Raw genomic sequence first — 22096 nt, 5'->3', positions numbered from 1 at the left:
TGACGTAGTTGTCGAGCAAGAAGTAATTTACCACGAATTTGATTTCGAGACCTCAATTAGTTTAGAACTTGAGGTCTCGAAATCAAGCATCAGAAAGCACACAACTTCGTGTGACAATTGGGTGTTTTTTCTTTCATTATTAACTCGCAACTTCTATGACCGATTGAGCTCAAATTTTCACAGGTTTGTTATTTTATGCATATGTTGAGATACACCAAGTGAGAAGACTGGTCTTTGACAATTACCAATATTAAACGTTGGACCTGTCAAATATAATAGTAAATAGCAATGGGAGACTTTCTGGGACGATAGAGGGCAGCAGACTTACCGGGTAACTCCATTGTTCGCAGAATTATGCGCATGTTCAGAACTACGTAAACAATGGAAATTTACCCGGTATGTCTGCTGCCACCTAGCGTTGGAAAGTCTCCTATTAAATGAATTACAGATGTAATATTTTAGTCACGTGAGACATATTCACTGATTCAAGGAGGAACAAATAATGAATCCCAAACAGTCACGGCTGACAACGAGCATAATTATGCGCGAGACGATATAAATATAATAGGCTAAATAGCAATTACAGAAGAATTACAGCTGTTCCATTTTGCTACCCTGTAAACATTTTTTAAAAAGCGTAGGACAACATGGTTCTAATAGAGGATACAATGGTGTAGAAAGCTAAATGTTTTATTTGTGTTTCAAAAGTTCCAACTAGACATTTCGATACCGTGTTGTAAACAAAATTGTTGTCTGGTTGTCTGCACATAATACTGAATACGGAATTTTTCTGAAAATGTTTTAATTATATTTGTTTACCATAAGCATTGTAGCCTAAATTATTTTCTGGGTCGACTTTGCTAGGGGCGACATTGGCTGGGATGGGGGCGACATTGTCAGGGGGCGATTTGCTACGGGCAACATTGTTTGGGGCGACATTGTCAGGGGGCGACTTTGCAACGACCTGGGGCGAGCCGGTAATTAGGGGTGACTTTCTCAATTCAATTCAATTCACTTTATTTCCAAATCCAAACAAATAAACAAAATAATTAGCAGTGAATAAAGAACTATGTTTTACAAGAAAATGGAATAATGATAATACATGAAGTAATACTATATCATTTACTACAAGCAAAGGCAAAATATAAATTACGGAAAACAAAGCAAAAAAACATACAGAGCACAAGGTGATTGAGTTGGAGGGGCCCATAAAAAGCAAAGCTTGTCGAGTATGGACCCCCTAACGAAAGCAATAAAGCATAACAATCAGTTTACAAAAGGAAACAAACACAATACAGTACGTAGGCGCTAAATAAATACTAAGCAAAAAAAACCCACAAAACAAGGACAAACTTTGCATCAATAATTTAACAGGATGACAACTTTGTTGGTGGCGAGCTTGCGTCGTGAGCGCACCGCATCAACATCAACATTGATCTCCATTATAATGGAGATCAATGATCATCAACGTCATTTCGAACTTGACAAGTGACGACTATGTGCGCCCTCTTTTGGTAACAGATAAACTGGTCCCACTACGGTCTTTGCTTACAATGTACCACTCGCTGGTGCACGCGCATACTTACTGATGGCAAATGGTTTTCCCCGATCAAATGCATGCAAAACATAATTAAAATGACCATCTTTCAGTTTTATGCCAACCACTCATCATGAATGATCGGAACTTCGCTATCTAATTATTTAATAATTTTCGAAAGTTGGAGAACCCAAAAAGTTTGTACGGATGGTGCTCGAAAAACCAACAACAATCCAAATGTCGGGCTTGAAGAAACTGAGTGTGCGGAGGAGCATGAAGCTGCCGTTTGGCCGCAAATCAAGCAGTAAAAAGTCGCCCAATAATTCGACTTCTTCGTCTGAAAATAATGATGGCGTAGTGGTAATCTTGCCTATCCCGGAAAGTTACATGGGCGAGGAGGAGCAAAACAACAGCAATGACACCGAACCGGGTGGTAAAACCACGCCAAGCACTGCTAAGTTACCGTCTGGAAAGTCACACAAATGGCTGTTCAAAAACAGACGATCAGAATCTAGAAGTGGTGAGAAAAGAGGACCGAAAATCTCAGCTGATTTGAAGTATACTGAAGAGTGTGACGAACCCGGAAGTAACTCGCGTGAAAAGTACAAAGACTCGACGGCTTTGACAAATGGCGACATCCTCGAAGCTGAGCCTGTTGATGACGACCAAAGTAAAAACCCATCTACTTATCATGACTCTCAGAGTAAACTATGTGGTAAAGGGGTGGGCTATGTCACACCACTCCGAATGGGAGGAGAACTTGAATATTTACTTGTTGAAATGAAACAGAAAAAGATCAATAAAGAATGTTGTGCTTGTGGTGATAGTGATACAAACAACGTCATAAATGGACACAAACAATATCCTGAAGAAGGAGACAATGATGCGCATATTAAAGTCCATGAAACTGAAGACAATTTTCAAGAAAACCTTGATAACCGGTCTTATATGCGGCCACCACCCCCACTCTTCTCCACACACACAAGTCCACCACGAATTCCTCCGAAACCAGCTGCACTAAGAAATAGACCCCTCCCGGCCTTCGCTCAAGGTGGAAGTGAGGAAATTAATAACGAGGAACTGGACAATTGTGAAATGCCACCACGTCCACCAGCAAGACCAAAAAATCGTGCACTTGGGAAAGTAGCGGCAAGACCTTGGCAGCTTGGAAGTACTGCCCCCATTGACAACAGGGCTACGGTATATGAAATCGTAGGTCCCGCGCCTTATGAGAGTTCTCTAGCCAACGAGCTGGCTAAGCTTCCCCGCCAGCCGTGGTACTGGGGTCCCTTGACACAGGCCCAGGCAGAGGAAAAGCTTTCCACTTTGCCTGACGGAAACTTCCTCGTGAGAGATAGCTCAGACGAGCGGTACTTACTGAGTCTGAGTTTCAACTCCCACGGCCGTACACTGCACACGCGCATCGAGCATCGCAACGGCCTTTTCAGCTTGAATGATTCCGATGGGCACACCTCTATTGTGGAGTTGATTGAATGCGCCGTAAAGGAATCCAGGAGTGGAGTCTATGGCTACATGCGCGATGCACTGGGGGTGCAATCCTTCCCAGCGCGCCTGACGGACTGGGTGTCCAGGTTTACGGAGATGCGATCCCTTCAACACCTGTGTCGTTTTTTGATCAGAGAGGTGTACCCACGCCATCACATCCAAATGCTACCGCTACCCAAGAAAATCAAGGAATATATACTGGAGAATCAGTACTAAGTGATTAATTATTCATGTTTTTATATTAAATCGATTTTGGCCTTTGCTGTGAGATTTTCCTGTTCATTTGACAGGGCCCAATTACATGGAACTGCTTTTAGAGACCATAGCGGCCGGAAACAACTTGTACATATACCAAAATGCCCATTGCGGTCTCAAACGGCTCCAAGATCTGATATGTTTGTAGGGAATGTTTCTGTAGTTTGCCACAATGTCATGATCCAGTCCAAACATTTTGGCAGTCTACTAAATTGTTGGCGTATCATGTTTGCCAACATGAATGTTTTCTTTTTACCTTTAAAATTTTAAAATGCCCCATAAGCAAAAAATATTGCTTAACAAATTTTTTGCTCAAAGCAGAAATGAGCAGGATACCAGTAAAAAGATGGTACATATAATGTACTTTCTTGCCTAGTAGACTTATTATTGTGGGTAGGCATAATTGTGTTGCGCTTTTTGTGCTTGTAAAGCAGCTCTATGAAATTGGGCCTGGAGGTCCTAAGACTGGACTGGATCTTTAAAAAATACTAAAATGTTACTACTTAAAGATGCTATGTCAGATTTTTTGCCCCAAACATAAAAAAAAATTGTTTTGAGTGAATGGTAATTCAAATAGTATCACCCCCTCCAAAAGTTTAACTTTTACTTTTAATAGTCGGGAATCATGACAAAAACTTAAAACGTTTCTTATGAAACACATAAGAATTGGTCACGTGATATATTGTCGGGATCCCAACAAAAACTAATTTTGAGCACTTTATTTCACTGCTACTAATAATTGGCGGACTTTTTTCGAGCAATAGCTCAAATGAAAGCTTGTAACTTTATCGACCCCCATCAAAATACCTATTGAATTTTAAATCAACATTTTTGGGTCAAATTGGCCAAAAATCTGACATAGCATCTTTAAAGCTATAATTCTGTCCAGCCGACTGAAGAACAAAGGGAATAATATAGACAAACAACAAACTGATGAGACAAATAGTTGAGTGAATTATAAATAATCTGTTCAACTAGATGTTAAACTGCACAAAAGCACAGCGCCCTAACATATCCAGATGGACGGTATAAATGTCTTGCTTGAGGTCTTGAATCTTGAATGACACAATCCAACTCAGTAGATGAAAAATAAATAAGAAGAAGAAGCTAGTCACAGAATAAGTGCACCCATTTATAAAAAGAAAGTTTTCTATAATGCAAATTGCAGAGGAACACAAAATCCATTTCTGTTTCACTTCCATTTTCAGAGAAATGGGTTTGAAAAAGAAAGATTGCTCATGTGCTCTCAAAAGAAACTACTGTAAAATAGCCCGCACTACATTCCTACAACGTACCGTATGTCCACGATCTGTGTAAACGATCTGACACTGAGTGGCGTAAATTTGAACAATTTATGCATTTATTGTTGACAAAAAACTCTGTATTGTCTTAAGTCCTAAACTTGTTGCCATGGATCGAACGAGTTGGTCTATAAAAAGCATTTGTAACAGTTTGTTATAAAATGCATGGTTGGAAAGATGATTTAAAAGTAAAATACATTCGATCAACTCTCAAAAGTCAAAAATCAACTCGACCGATCCAAGGCAACGTGTTCCTTTTAAAGGCAGTGGACACTATTGGTAATTGTCAAAGACTAGCGTTCACAGTTGGTGTATCTCAACATGTGCATAAAACAAAAAACCTGTGAAAACTTGAGCTGAATCGGTCATCGAACTTGCGAGATAATAATGAAAGAATAAAACACCCTTGTCACACAAAGTTGTGTGCTTTCTGATGCTTGATTTTGAGACCTCAAATTCTAAACTAATTGAGGTCTCAAAATCAAATTCGTGGAAAATTACTTCTTTCTCAAAAACTACATCACTTCAGAGGGAGCTGTTTCTCACAATGTTTTATACTATCAACCTCTCCCCATTACTCATAATCAAGAAAGGTTTTATGATGATAATTATTTTGAGTAATTACCAATAGTGTCCACTGCCTTTAAACTATTATTTTCTAATTTCATGGAAGTTGAACTAATGTAATGAATTATGAAACATTTTTATAAAAGTCAATGTTAAACATTTTTCGATTTATACTATATTTTAAAACCGAATTTGTTTTTTTCAGTCAATTTCTGTTCACCAAACAACCCACAATTTTCAGGATTTTTAATTTACAATTTTAAATGGCCCCTTAGTTACAGATTCAAACGTAACCAACATGTACACAATTCATTCCTGTCTTATGTTGAACCTGGACAGAGTTAAATCATCGCCAGAACTTTAGAAACACCAAAGTACACTGTACATACGTACATTTTAGTACAATGGCACATATTGGTATTTTCCTGCCTTTGTACGGGAACTGATAAATGTCAAAGCCACTTTAACTTTAGCTCTGTCATGTCTGACCCATTGTATTATTCCTTCATTGTACACACATTTTGCTCTGCTATTCTTTCTATAAAATGGAAAAGTAATTCGGGGGGGGGGGGGGCTCAAATTTCTACATTCAACACAGGGTTCAGCGAATTCATTCTTAACCTTTGAGTTTGGGGGGCCATGGGTACAACTCACTACGCCCTTGTTTGTTGACAAATGATGTCGCTTACTGGTGTTTTGTATACTTAAGGGTGGTTTATTATTGAACATGTCAGAGGTGTCATCTCTTTTAAATATATTTTTTTATCAAAATGGTTGAAGAGCATTTAGTCTCACAGCGAGCGATTTCCCTTGTATAGCAGAGCAGAATTTTCACAGGTTTGTTATTTTATGCATTTGTTGAGATACACCAACTGTGAAGGCTAGTCTTTGACAATTACCAATAGTGTCCACTGCCTTTAACCAAAAGACACACGAAATAAAATTTAAAAAACATGAAAATGTTTGTACAATCAGTTGTGTGAGTCAGAATGGTGAGAAACTCTTGCACATTTTTTCTTCTTTTATAAATACAATTTTCCTGAATATTATTATGACTTCACTTCAGGAGAAATATTTCAGAGAAAACTGGTTCTACATGTAGAATGAATTTCATAACTTCAGAGAGCTTTCTGACTAAAATTAAATAATGATATTTTATATCGTTACCAATTCTGCAAAATACCTTTGTTTTGGATACTCAGATTACAAAGGTGACCCATGTTCAACCAAATCATTTCCCAATACTCAGAAACAATCATTACGGGAGTTCCAAGTGAAGGGACAGTGTTATCTTGTTTGCTTTAACAGACAAGCAGTCCCAGCACATGACAATACAATGATTACAATGGACTCCAACCGTTTTGAGTCTTTTTTACTCAGGGTATATGAACTTGCGATATCCTCACTTGGTTTACATCTCAACATGCATAAAAAACAAACCTGTGAAAATGTATACCCTCCCTTTAAACTGGCCCCTGATTGTGTTCAATTGATGGTTTTGCAGGTTTAGCTAAAGTTTACAATTGAGATTATGAATTCGGTGGGGTAAAAGCTGGGTAAAGCTTAATACCAGTGAGCTAGGTTAAAGGCACTGGACACCTTTGGTAATTGTCAACGACCTGTACTCTCACTTGGTGTATCCCACGGGTGCATAAAATAACAAACCTGTGAAAATTTGGGCTCAATTGGTCATCGCAGTTGCAAAAGAATAATGAAAGAAAAAAACACTATTGTTGCATTTCTTTGTGTGCTTTCGGATGCATAATAAAAGGCTTCAGTTGAAGTATTTTATTATTTGAGTGAGAAAATCCTCTTTAAAAAATGTGTATGTTACCGGTACTTCAGAGGAAGCCGTTTCTCACACTGTCAACAGCTCTCCATCGCTTGTACATTAGTTGTTACCAAGTAAGTTTTCATGCTACCAATCTTTAGTAATTACCAATAGTGTCTAGTGCCTTCAAAAGAAGAATTGTACTATTTTGTTTTAGAAATAACAAAGTTAATTTGACCTTTTGGTGTAAAATGTTCATCACGTTGACGTTGTCGCTGTCAGGTTGTGTTGCCTGAAGTGCTTTAATGCATTAGGGCATGAATCTTATTTTGATATTTCTTTACTTATGTTTGGCTAGTCTAAAACATGACCTTTTCAACCCATTCTGTTGTGTGTATTGTTCAATATGTCAAGTAGAGGGCCAGACTTGGCTTGACCAGAAAGTTGTGAGGTCAGTTTAGTATTTCTTGACCCTGTCAGTTTGTTTTCTTTTTAACTGCATGGGCAATGATTTAAAAATGTAAAGACTTGACGCTTACTTTTGGTTTCATTTAGAACAATACAATTTCCTAGTATGGCCTGTACACTGGCACACTCTTGAACCAGGTAGGGGCAATTGTTGCATGACTAATCACACCACATTGTGTAAGTCAATTCCTAGTAATCAAACTGTCCGTAACAAACCACAGAATAGGACAGGATACTAAATCAGGGATTAATTTCATTCAGCAATTTTGCATCTATAAATCATAGAAAATCAAAGATGCTAAATTGTGTTGCGCAAGTCACTTGTGGCCAATGAAAACTTAGAGGAACACTTTGCCTTGGATCGGACGAGTTGGTCTTTGAAAAGTGTTTGAAATCCTTTTGTTATGAAATGCATACGATCAGAAAGATATTGTAAAAGTAGAATATAATGATCCACACAAGTATCACTCGAAATTGCCTTTTTTTTCTCTTTTACATCATCGACTAACACGGTCGGCCATTTAAGGGAGTAACATTTTTTACTCCCATAAATGGCCGACTGTGATAGTTCGTAAAGTAAAAGGAAAAACAAGCAATTTCAAGACAAGTTTGTGTGAATCATTGTATTCCACTTTTAAATCATCTTCCTAACCATATGCATTTTATAACAAACTGTTACAAACGCTTTTTAAAGACCAACTCGACCGATCCAAGGCAACGTGTTCCTTTAACCTTAACATACATGGCATGTTTGGTTATTGTGTACACATAAAATAGGGTGCGTTCAATTAGCTTCCTTGTGTTGTCCCAGCCATGCTCATTCAGGTGGGCCCCTGAAAAGAGCTAATCAAACGATCACTCACCCTCTCGTGGTGATGTCATGCATCTCGGGCCAGCCCTAAGTGACCCGTTCCACAAGCAGGGCACTTGGGAGCTGACCCTGGAATGACGTCAAAGCTATTTGAACGTAGGGGGGGGGGGGGAAGATCGGGGTCGATCCGAGGAAGCTAATCGAACACACCATTATTCCTCCATGAAGACACATAATGTATTTTAAGGTCCCCGTCAATGAGAGGATCTAGAAGGATTCAACCCATTACAAGTGGGATTCGGACCCCATGACCTTTGCCCTTCCAGAGCCAGTTGTCATACCATGAGACCACCACTATTTTGTTCCCAGGAATCAGGGAAAGATACTGAGTAGTATATACAATGTTAACACACACATTGGTGTGTGGGTAAAACCAAATGGTATTCTTGATCCCAGATGCAAATTTAAAACCATCGTAAGGATTCAGGTCGTTAAATCATTACGTAGTTTCCTTCCTATGTTCATAGAGTAAGGATATGAAATTTAAGCTGCTTTCACAATGTTACTAATTGTGAAAGCAGACATCACTGCTTTATAATGCTCGTCATTTCCTTCTTTGTGAAGTGACATCTCTATTTTATAGAAATTGATCACGTTGTGGTCATCTTTATTTTACTCCATTCCAAACTCATTGTAACCAAACTGAGGCTGGACGTAATAATAGTCTGGTGCCTTGTTTGAGCAATGAATGTTAGCATTCATTACTGTTATTGGAAACAGGGAACATGACCAAGACGGTAACAGGGTGATAAAGGTCTAGTGCGCCATGGAATGGATATTTCTCCTGTTCTTTCCTGTTTAAAGTAAAATCGTTGATGAGGCTTTCGGTGTACATTATGTAACTGCTTTGAGGAATCAGTAGGCCTAATGGTTTAGATTGTGATTTCTTTACAATCCAAACGTTACAATGGACCAAATTTTGCACAGTTATATTTAATGCCAAATGGAATGAACTGCTTATTAGATATTATGCATGAAAAATATATGAACTTCAATATCAAGCCATTGTTACAATATGCAAAAGTAAACTAAAATAAAGTGTTAAACTGTTTTAATTCAGCGAAATTGCTGAAATTCATGGTAAATGAACATTTTTAAATGTACCCTTTAATTTATCTATGCATCTAATACATGTAATGCCTGTTCTTACTTTAAAAGTTTGAGAGATGAACTCTACCAAAGTGTCCGCCAAAGTCTTAAAACTTTCTAATTGACGTTCCTTTTGTAAAATGATAATATCCTTGCCTTTTCTAATGATGGAATTCCAGGTCTGTGTTGAGACAGACCTTTTGTTCACTTTGCTAAATCGAGCTTCCTATATTATTGAGCTTTTTGTAATTCAGTTGTCATTGTTTCTTTCTAGCATTTTGATTGATGTGTCTTTTTACTCATGGTTTCAAAGAATTATTGAGATTTTGCATTTTTTACAATACAAAGATGATTGTAATAAGTATTGCATTATTTATAAGCCCATTCCTGTTTGGATGTATTTACACTGTAGAGTAGTGGTACACCACAATGTATACTAAAATTAATGTCATATTTTGGGAATCATAGCAAAGAGGTTTTATAGCTATATTGTTGCTTTAATATTATCATGTACGCTACAAATAATTTTTTGTAACTGAATATTTGTAACATTTTGCAAGAAGATTAAAACATTCCTAAAATATTAATACTCTGTACTCTAAGTACATGAATGCAATTTAAAAAAAAAAGGTGGTTGAACATTCGGTAGAATTTTATACTCCCCAGCATTGTTGTTAATACAAAGCAGAACATAAAATTTGCACTTTTTCTTCAAGACATGGGTTCTCTCAGCTGTACATTTGTATACTTCGCATAAATACATGTAACTAAATAACTAACGCTATTAGTTTGAGACGATCCCAAACAAGGAACGTATGTATTTAACTTAAGCAAAGCGACCATACAAAATCTATATCATGTGGTTTTATAAAACTACAGAAAGAAATGCGACTCTCCAGACCACAATCGGCACTTCTCAGGCACTTCTCGGAAACAGTGGAATAGCATTTTTAAGGCACTGGACAAGTTTGGTAATTGTCAAACTCACTTGGTGTATCCCAACATACACCAGGATAACAAATCTGTGAATTTTTGTATTTGTATTCAATTGGTCATCAAAAACGAAGAAAAAAAAAACACCCATGTTGCATTACTTTGCATTACTTTGTGTGCCTTCGGAGCTAGTAAAAATCCTTTAGCTGAAGTCTTTTATTATTTGAGTGAGAAATTACCGCTTTTTAAAAAACTTTGTTACTTCAGAAGGAGCCGTTTCTCACAATGTTTTATATACTTCAATGTATCAACAGCTCTGCATTGCTTATTTACCAACTAAGTCTTTAAAAATGCTAACAATTATTTTGTGTAATATTACCAATGTAAGATGACAATTAAAACATTAGCCACGGTATCAGTGTCATTCTACCTATTACAAGGGATCTGGGCCCAATTTCATGGCTCTGCTTACCGTAAGCACAGAATCGGCGATTACGGAAGCAGGGAATTCGGTGCTTATACGGCAAGCGTATTTCATGGGATAGTGGCAAATTTTGGCTTCTGCGCGTGCATACTTCACATTACTAGGTATTCTACGCTTACAAGGCTAGCGCAGAAATTTGGCGCTTGCACGTAAGTGGGGAATTGTGTCCGTAAGCGCAGAATTCGGCGGTATAAGCAGAGCCATGAAATTGGGCCCAGGTTGGTTCAGTGGTTTCTTTTCCTGCATTTTCACCTCTGTGGACCCTGGTCCGAATCCCAACTCAGACTGTAACTTTGCATGTGGATTTCAGATCCCCTACTTGATTACATGAGGTTTTCACAATTTTGGGATTTCCCGTCCAGATCTGATACTGAATTTATTTTCTAGTTTCCTGATCACCATTCTGTTAACATGGTTAATGCTGGTTAAAAAATCAACATCAATAACACTTGCCTTATTAAACCCAATTGGGTGGGTGTTATTTAATAAACCAAGTTTTTGTAGGGAGGTGTCCATAGAGTTATACATAAGAACTAGAGGGCACACGGGGGATGCTTCTTGTACAAACGCGGCGGGACCGCAAGGAGACACGCGCGCGCCATTATGTACGCGCGTTGAATATGAAACACACGTTGGAGTTTATTGAACGCTACGCGATGCTGTTGTGTCAACTTAGAAAATGGCCGCCTGCGCGCATGCTGGGGCGCATATATAGGCCAGTGCGCCCTCTAGTTCTTATATATAACTCTATGGAGGTGTCTGAGTTTGGTATGGAGAGCCATAAACAGCTCAAGTTGTACATGATTCTGTTAACTGACCCAGAAAAATATTATTTTGTCGCTTTTAAAGCAAAGCTTTTAAGTAACTCAAAAAACTTTGCATGTTATTGGTTTCTAAAGAAGCTTTCTCTTGTTATTGTTTGTACTATAAATAGCGGCATGTAAATAAGGGCTATTATTATTCTTAATTTGAGGCTTTATTTGTATTATACTATTTTATAATTTCTACAGTTTGTCTTTGTAAACTGCAAAGCATGAAACAACTAGACTTAGTAAACTATAACAGAAATTAAAACAATGAATATTCAAATTTGCCTTTGGCTGTCCGATTCTTTATTTTGTTTGAAAGCAAAATCAGAGTTGGTGTTGTTTTATGGTGCACACAAGATTTTCCCTGAAAATGTCACCAAGTGCCAAGTATACAATGTACATAAAAGGGAATGGTCTTACAGACGAAGGGATCAAATTGTGGAGTAAATTAAAGACAATGGACACTATTGGTATTTGTCAAAGACCAGTCTTCTCACTTGGTGTATCTCAACATATGCATAAAATAACAAACCTGTGAAAATTTGAGCTTGATTGGTCATTGGAGTTGCGAGATAACTATGAAAGAAAAAACACCCTTGTCGCCTGGTTTCAGATGCTTGATTTCGGGACCTCAAATTCTAAACTTGAGGTCTCAAAATCAAATTCGTGGAAAATTACTTCTTTCTCGAAAACTACGTCACTTCAGAGGGAGCCGTTTCTCACAATGATTTATACTATCAACCTCTCCCCATTACTCGTTAGCAAGTGAGGTTTTATGCTAATAATTATTTTGAGTAATTACCAATAGTGTCCACTGCCTTTAACAAGACTGCAGGCAGGGGTTGTAGCTCAACAATTTTACTGGACCAGAAAGTTTTTTACAAGACCGGAATCTTCAAACTTTTTTTTACTTTTTGTACGACACAAATGTCCATAGATGTCTATTAAACTTACACAGTTTAAAGGATCACGTTGCCTTGGATCGGACGAGTTGGTCTATAAAAAGCGTTTGTAACCGTTTGTTAAAGATGTTTTAAAAGTAGAATAAAATGATCACCCAAATTTGCCTCGCATGGTTTTCCTTTTACTTTGCTAACTAACACGGTCGGCCATTTATGGGAGTCAAAAATTTGACTCCCATAAATGGCCGACCGTATTAGTCGACGAGGTAAAAGGAAAACCGTGCAATTTCGAGGCATGTTTGTGTGGATCATTGTATTCTACTTTTACAACATCTTTCTAACCATATGCATTTTATAACAAACGGTTACAAACGCTTTTCAAAGACCAACTCGACCGATCCAAGGCAACGTGTTCCTTTAAAGATATGGTTGAAAGCTTCCCTTTAAATAATACTTGCCGAGGTAGTACTGTAGTTTTTGAGAACTGAGTAAAAGAAATTCACGAAAATAATTTTAGCATACAAGGTATTTACGCGACTCCTGAAAACATTGCTCTATGACTTTCACTTTTTTCCCCCTCAAAGCCTGACAGCAAATGGAGCTGAACTTCACAGTGAGTAGGGAATCATGTCATGGCCAAAAACTACCACCACAAAGCTTTCAAAATGATTCAACAAGAAATTAAAATATCTATCCAGTAAACTGTTTTTATTTGGACAAGAACTAAAATGAGAGAAGATTTATCTCATTTTGTCCTACAAGCGTTCGATTCTCAACAACACTAAAAGATATTTATCAGACTGAAAGTTTTCTTTGTTTTTCTTTTGATAAAATACAGTGATGTGTATAAGTATGAATTACTTAACTGAAAAGCGCAAGACCACTGTCTTGAAATCATGTAGGTAATTGTTAAGTGCGGTGTAGTCACGGGGACGGTACACGCATCCTCGATCCCAGTATGTGTGTGAGTCAGTTCCATGCACTACCTACGACACCCGTCGCATGAATGTATAATCGCACTTTGACTGTTGCATGAATGACAGAATGTGTAACAAACAGGCAGCGCCTATCTAACTAAAGACCACTGGGTCTGTACTGTTGTGAGTTAACTTGCCCTGTGCTAAAATCACTGGCATTGAGCCTGTGTTGAATTGGAGCTCTGTGAATAGTGTTTCTACCTGTTGACATAAAGGACTGTATTCATATTATTTCTTACTGGCAACAAAACGACTAGTAGCAATGTGACTTGTAGGCATGTTGATATCTGTGCACATGTATAGGAGTTGATGGACAAAATCTTAGTTTCAGTGATGTGGGAAAACCCATACCACGCAATCAGGGCTTACAGTTTCTTAAAACTAACTAAGCCCAACAAAATTATGCTTACCAGAAAAAAAGGTTACCAGCTAAACAAATCTTTTACATGTAGCATCTGCTGAGGCCTATTGTTGCTTAGCAGAAATTCTTGAAGGAATATTTTCTGCTTAAGCAGCTCTATCAAATTGGGCCCAGGTAGGGACTGAAAATCCAATCCACATAAAAGTGCCTGCCGTCAATATCACCAAACTCATACTAACTTTTATCGGACTAATCTTAGGACTTAGGACGAGTCCCAGCCTTACACTGTAACATGTTAACTTTAAGATTACTCCCAAGTCAGGACTAGTTACTCGTCCTACCTCGTGAAATCGGCCACTGGTCTGGGATTCAAACTTGGGTCACATAAGATAAAAGACAGTGAAGAAACCACTAAGCCAACCTGAATGCCATAAACAAAAGAGATCCGGGTGATTTGACAACCAACAGTCCTGTGTTTGATTTTGTGTGCAGTATCCACCAAAACATGGCTAATAGAAAATAAAGCCCAACAATTATAGGAGTCCTTGATTTTTTGGATTGAAAGTTACCTGTTGACTTCTCTTTTAAAGAAACAAACAGTCGTCCTTGACACTAGTGGAGCAAACAAAGAGTTACCTGTTGACAGTGGACTCTGATGACTTAAAAGTGAGTCCAGTGGTTTGACCCTTGACAGACCAAGGATGTCAAGTTTGTGTACAACTTGATTCAATTCAACTGATTCAATTCGGTTCAATGTCCATAAAATGAAAATTTGCTTCGTCGAACACGCTCTTAACACAGTATAAAAGTATAAGAAGAAAGAAAATACAGAATAACAAATTATGCTGAAGCAAAAAAAAGTTAACACTTAAAACTTAAAACTGTATTTACACAAGGGCATATCAAAAAATTTACTTCATAAAAAGACAATAAGGCAGAACAAGAAAAACATGTTACTGGCTGCAGTTCAACACATGAATAGAATGTGGTAGAAAAGAGTTTAAATAGAAAACCAATGTGTACAAAACAACACAAAAGTCTTACAGAGAAATCCTTGGTTTGTGTGTTTAAACATGTTTGTATAACAGCCATATTGTTCTCCACTGCAGTGTAGTCAGAAAACAACATCAACTAATACAAGCAAGTTTGAAAACATATGTGTATTTCCATAGGTTTGCTAGCATTTTGAACCAATGGTGCCATAAGAGTGTGTAGCACAACTTGGCCAAATTTCATAGAGCTGCTTAAGCAGAAAATATTGCTTAACAATTTTCTGCTAAGCAGAAATGAGCAGAATACCAGTCACAAATTGAACATGTGACATGTTATTTTGGCTGGTAACCATGTATTCCTATAAGCATAAATGATTAGTGCTTAACTACTTTTTGTGCTTCAGCTTCTTTTTTTACTGGCTAGTCCAAGTCTTTTTCACAAGTCAATGTTTTAAGATTTTCTTTCAAAATTTTCATTAGCATGGAACTTGTAATTAACTGATATGAAGTGTGTGGGTGTGTTTGCGTGTGTGTGGAGGGGGGGGGGGGGGGGGGGGGGACACATGTTAGTCTTAGTCAAGGAAATAAACTGTACATTATTCCTTGTTAAACAACTGCAGTAACTTGAGGCATGTCCATGTACAAAATAAGGTATTCTGATAAGAGTGGGCACATTCTTGCAATCTCAAAAAGCCACAAATATTTTTCAGAGAAAATTGTAACACGATCTACCCACACAATATTTGTCCGAAGGACTAATGGTTGAAATACCGCTCTGGGTAATGTTTCTTAAAAATCATTAAAGGCACCGGGCAGTAATTGTCAAAAAAACAGTTTTCTCACTTGGTGTATGTATGCCAACATATAAAATAACAAATCGGTGAAAAATTTAGCCCAATTTGGTCATCAAATTTGCAAAAGAATAGCGAAAGAAAAAACACCAATGTTGCACAGTCATGTGTGCTTTGATCAGATGCATAATAAAAGGCTTCAGCTGAAGTATTTTATTTGAGTGAGAAATTACCTCTTTCTCAAAAACTATGTTACTTCAGAGGTAGTGTTTTATACTATCAACAGCTCTCGATTGCTTGTTACCAAGTATAGTTTTGGGGATTTTGATTTCAAGACCTCAGATTTAGTACTTGAGGTCTCGAAATCAACCATCTAAAGGCACACACCTTCGTGTGACAAGGGTGTTTTTTCTTTCATTATTATCTTGCAAGTTCGATGATCGATTGAGCTCAAATTTTCACAGGTTTGTTATTTTATGCATATGTTGAAATACACCAACTGTGAAGGCTAGTCTTTGACAATTACTAAGTGTCCAGTGCCTTTAAAGGTATTAGTTGGACAGACAGGTCTTCCATGAAAACATTAAAGCGGGGCATGAAGTTGAACAATGATCTGCAGTAGATTTGATAACATCAGATTGTCAGATCTATCAAGGTCAGAGGTGAATCACATGCTGTATTACTTACACAGTCATAAACAACAACAGTTATTAATACACTTTGTGTAACACAACAACTTGTTGATGCTTTCTGTGGTTTTATTTCAGCAGTGAAACACCGGTGATTACATCATACCCTCAGATAGTGAGTGATGTGAATAATTTTGTGGGTTTTTTACACTCACAAATCAGGAGGCCTATCATTTAATCCATTGGACAACGGAACAGAAAAAGAAAGAATATATCACAGACTTATAAATAATTTACAGGGTTTACAGAAGGTAATAGTAACTTCTCTTGAAATATTATTCCATTAAATGCTTTACTTTTTGAAAAAACAGTAAAACAATTATCGATTCTCGATATAGAGAATTACGGATTTATTTTAAACACATGTCATACCATGGCTAAATTGGGGAAACAAGGGTGGGTTTTCCCGTTATTTTCTCCCGACCCTGATGACCGATTGAGCCTAAATGTTCACAGGTTTGTTATTTTATATATAAGTGTGATACACGAAGTGTGGGCCTTTGGACAACACTGTTTACCGAAAGTGTCCAATGGCTTGAACGACTGACTATATTTCTTCTGTGCCTCAGCGCCTTTGAGCTTTGGTTGAGGCACTTATATAAATTTATTCTGATTAATAGAATGAAATCTCATGATGTACAAATGAACTTTTAGCATACATTTTAAAATTTAGTGGCGTCTAAAATTAAATATTTACAGAAACCAACTGACCGAACTTGCTGGCTAACAAAATTCTCCATTTAAAGAAAAAAATATTCGCACAGCAATGAAACCCAAACAAATCATTGTCTGTATGGCAATAACTAAAAAAAACACCCAATAACACAATGATATTATGTTCATTAAAGCCATTATACACTTTCGGTAAACGGTATTGTCCGAGTCCCACACTTCGTGTATCACAACTTATGTATAAAATAACAAACCTGTGAAAATTTAGGCTCAATCGGTCATCGGAGTCGGGAGAAAATAACGAGAAAACCCACTCTTGTTTTCGCACGTTTCGCCGTGTCATGACATTAAAATAAATCTGTATTTTCGCTGTCGAGAATTGATATTGTTTTAATGTTTTCTCAAAAAGTAAAGCATTTCATGGAATAATATTTCAAGAGAAGTCTTTCACCATTACCTTCTGTAAACCCTGTAAATTATTTGTAAATCTGTGAATTTTTTTTTTCTGTACCAAAAGTGTATATGGCTTTAAATGTTACACTTTACTCTGGTAATTTCAAACTAAAAAACTTAATATTTGAGATTCAGATTCAGATACACATTTCAAAATGGAGGGGGGGGGGGGAAGACACCCCCTATCCCATTCCCGTGCCCACCCCCAGTTACGTCACTTATAATAATAATAATAATAATAATAATAGGTGGATCCACCTAATTCATTGCCCATTTGGCAATACAGAAACTGTGACTACATGTACTTCTATTCCAATAAGCCTGGTTGGAAACCTAATCCAAGGGACTTTACCAGCAGACTTTTTCTGAAACAGTAGCCAGCTCCCCCCCTGAAAATAGATCGCCCATGGGGAATGAGTCAACAGTTTCATTATTCCTGCAGTGACTGGTGGTAATTGTTACAGCGTTGTAGTTAAAGACACTGGACACCTTTGGTAATTGTCAAAGACCAGTTTTCTCACTTGGCGCATCTCAATATTCATAAAATAACAAACCTGTGAAATTTGGACTCAATTGAAGCGAGATAATAATAGAAGAAAAAAAAACCCACCCTTGTCACACGAAAACGTGTGCTTTCGGATGCTTGATTTCAAGACATCAAAATCTCATTCTGAGGTCTCAAAATCAAATTCATGGAAAATTACTTCTTTTTGTCGAAAACTGCGTTACTTCAGAGGAAGCATTCTCACAATTTGTTATACTATCAACAGCTCTCTGTTGCTTGTTACCAAGTAAGTTTTTCATGCTGACAATTATTTTGAGTAATTACCAATAGTGTCCAGTGCCTTTAATAATGTACGGGTATATAACTATGTTGCGCTGTTTCTGTCCCTGTAGATAACTATGCAGTGTTTCCTGTGGATTTCACAACCTAACCCGCACTTCAGGAAATAAGAGGACAAGGGAAGGGGTTGAAGTGGTGGAATGCTTAAAGGGGAGGTGGTAGTAAATAATAACAGTACGTTTTTATATAGTGCTTTGCACACCCAAAAGGCGCCCCAAAGCACTTCCAACATTATTACCCCGAGTCAATGGGACACTGAATTTCATCCCTTAAACCATCTCATCTCCCTGGGAAGTAAACAGCCCGTGTCACAATATATGTGCTACTAGGCTAAATCAATCACAACAACCATCTCTGCCCTCACAGGTACACATTTATCCCCATGTGGATAAAAAACAATTATAGTTAAGTGTCTTGCTCAGGTACTCGAACCAACACTCTGCCAGTCAGAAACACCAAAACTGGCTGTTGCTCTTAACTCTGACACGCATCACCCCATCCAAGTAAATTGCGTAACGATTTATTTTCACAATTTTAAAATTTTTTTGGGGGTGTATTATTTTAGCGCCGATCATTTTTTTTTAAACGCGGAATTAAGACTTGGGAAAGTACGGAGTATACAGTCTTTAACACACATTGGTGTTTGGGTAAAACACAAATAATGCTATTCTTTACCCTATATACCAGAGTACAAAGACAGCAGAGTCCCCTTTCCCAATCATTTTGACCTAAAACCAACTGAGGGTCACGCATGTATGGCCCTTTAAGTCGTCTGTGAACCTTGATACATGGGAAAAAGTCTCAGAGAAAAAATAAACATGAGGAAACGGTAGGGGAATGATAAGGGAATGTAATCAGCTTTTGGCATCAGACGAAAGATTTAGAAAAAACTTTAGCAAACTTGGCTAAAGGGACACTTTGCCTGTGGATGGGTTGCTTTGGGCTATAAAAAGTGTTTGTTATGAAATTAATACAGTTGGAATTTTTATTTTAAAGTAGATTTTAATTATTCACACAATTTTTCCCAGGATGTCTTACCTTATACCTTCTGAACTACACGGTTAAAAATTTTGTGTAGTCAAAAACTTGGTTCTATGAAATGTTAGTTCGAGAATAAAAGGAAAAACACAAAATTTTGGGGGTTATTTGTGTGAATTTTTTTATAACCTACATAAAAAACACCTTTTAGACCATTTATTTAAAAACAGATGCTTTGACAAAGCACCCAATCAAAAGGCAACATGTCACTTTAAAGATGTCATTACAATGTGATTCAAATATTGTGACCTTTGATTCATTTATGGATTTGAAACAAATATCACCAATGTTCTGATTTTTATGTTAGAGTTAATGTTTGGCAGAGCTTTGATGTTATCGGGGGGGGGGGGGGGGTGATGTTTTTAAGTCCGAAATAAATTTGGGCTGTTGCCAATCATCCTGATAACTTTTCACATTTTGAAATGCTGTGATCTTTGTGGAATTTTGTTTATTAAATCCACCAAAGGGCAAACTTAAGTTATTCAAATGTATTCATTTATATTTCAAAAGTTCTCTTGAACTATGTTTTTTAATGCACATCACATAAAACATACTCTACTGCTCACAACACAATGTAAACCATTACAGTAAGCTATTACATGCCATGTAAAGGAATAGGTCTAACACATATGTACTTCAAAAGGTTGCTTAGCATATATCAGGGAATGATTTCATCCAGCACTTTTGCATAGCAAAATGTTCGGACTGAACATATTTTGTGCACACTGAATGGTAATATTGAGTAGCAAATGATGAATTTTGAATAGCACCCAAACCTTTTTGCATAGCATTTTGCTCAACTAGATACAAGGGAAATTGTTCACTGCACATCTTGCAGGAAAAACTAGGGTGTGCTTTGACAAGCCTATTTGTAGACTTGATTTCAAGTCTGAGATCGCAGTTATTCCTCTGCATCGCAGCCACGAAAAAACGCCCCGACATTATGAGCTATCACGCGCCCCACATGGTAGGCCAATGACGGAGGTTAACCTGCAAGAGGGCGCTGTTTCAGGCAATAATGTGTTGGATAATGGGTAGACTAAAAGCCACGATCACAAACTTGCATTCAAGTCTAGCCTATTGGGTGTGATAAAGCACTATATAAGAACTCAGTATTATTCTTAAGTAAGGCTAGGCGTAAAGCCAAGGTCATTGCAAACAAGCCTGAGATTTATGTGATGTAATTATTTCCATCAGCCGACTGAAAGTGTTTGTGAAGTTGTTCCCTGTGAAAATCTGTTTCCACTTTCACCGACTTCCAGTTTCTGTTGTAATTTGACATTGTTCAAGCTGTAGGTGTCACAGTGTGTAATGATTGTATGCCACTTGTTTCACTATCACCGAGCTATGGGAGACCTTTAGACGGCCTTTTTTTCACAGTAGTGCGCACGCTCAGACCTACGCGCGCAATACTGAGCATGCGCGCACCCTCGGAGCTGCATGATAGGTCATTTTATCTGCTACCGCCCAGCGTCTCAAAAGTCTCCAATTTAAGGGTACTATGCAGGATTGGTAAGGCCTCTCATACTTCATGGAGGCGATTGCCTCCATGCCCCCTTGTCATTACCTTGGTGCCTTTGAAATGCTCCAGTAAAAATTTACAATTTCCTCATGGGGTGCCCTTAATAAACCAAGGAGAAAATGCTTTGGTGCCCTTGCCCTTTCAAACATGAAGCATAAAGGCCTGAACATCAATATTTAATTTTAGTCTGAAAGCTGACTCATTACTTGTACATGTATTAAGTTCATACTATGATAATTTTTTTCCCCCTGTGAAATAATTCCCTCCTAAGTTTAAAAGTAATACTCAAGAACTTTTTAAATCTGTACAAACATGTTAAACTTTAAAAAAATGCCACAGCCGATTCCAGTTGATCTAAGGATACTGTGTTTACATGCTGAAAGTTGTGCATGGTTTTTTACTACTGTGACTATTTTGTCAGCTTTACCAATCCTGTATAATACCTTTAAAGGCAGTGGACACTATTGGTAATTACTCAAAATAATTATTAGCATAAAACCTTTCTTGGTGACGAGTAATGGGGAGAGGTTGATGGTATAAAACATTGTGAGAAACAGCTCCCTCTGAAGTGACGTAGTTTTTGAGAAAGAAGTAATTTTCCACGAATTTGATTTCGAGACCTCAAGTTTAGAATTTGAGGTCTCCAAATCAAGCATCAGAAACACACAACTTCGAGTGACAAGGGTTATTTTTCTTTCATCATTATCTCGCAACTTAGACGACCGATTGAGCTCAAATTTTCACAGGTTTGTTATTTTATGCATATGTTGAGATACACACAAACTGTGAAGACTAGTCTTTGACAATTACCAATAGTGTCCACTGTCTGTAAGTATAGCTCAAAGGCTGATGTAATTTAAACTTTGACTTTTGTTTTTAATTACATAAAAATCTGTTTTCAGAGAAAGTAGCATGACTGTATGGGCAGAAAGTGTCAAAGGTTTGACAAGAAACATATATTTCCTTAATCATCAATGGTACTGTTTGTGCTACATCACAATAAATTTAATAGGAATTTGTAGGCACTGTGGTTTATTAGTTGGTTGTTTTTATTATTTTGTACATTAACAAACGCCTTCACAAGTATGACTACCAAGGAATAGAATTTGTGTTCCTTATGTCTTCTCAAGAAAAAAAGTTGATAACCTATGTTTCGAAATATATGTTCCTGTAGTGGTCCAATGAACTGTTAGACAGGCAAAATGTGTACAAGTATTAAAAGTATTTAATGAGCAATAGTATCTAGTAAACAAGTCCACTTATT

At 37.4% G+C, this 22096-nt stretch overlaps 1 protein-coding gene across 1 annotated transcript; it reads left to right on the top strand.

The window, feature by feature from the left end:
- The first annotated feature begins 1383 nt into the window (after positions 1-1383).
- On the top strand, positions 1384-3963 carry LOC117289772 (suppressor of cytokine signaling 7-like). Its single transcript, XM_033771038.1, has one exon. The coding sequence runs from the start codon at positions 1745-1747 to the stop codon at positions 3257-3259; it is 1515 nt and encodes a 504-aa protein (XP_033626929.1). The 5' UTR covers positions 1384-1744; the 3' UTR covers positions 3260-3963.
- Positions 3964-22096: the final 18133 nt, after the last annotated feature.

The sequence above is a fragment of the Asterias rubens genome, chromosome 4 (assembly GCF_902459465.1).
Source record: "Asterias rubens chromosome 4, eAstRub1.3, whole genome shotgun sequence".
Classification (NCBI taxonomy): Eukaryota; Metazoa; Echinodermata; class Asteroidea; order Forcipulatida; family Asteriidae; genus Asterias; species Asterias rubens.
The sequence above is the reverse complement of the archived record's forward strand: the minus strand, read 5'-3'. Positions and strand labels throughout refer to the sequence as shown.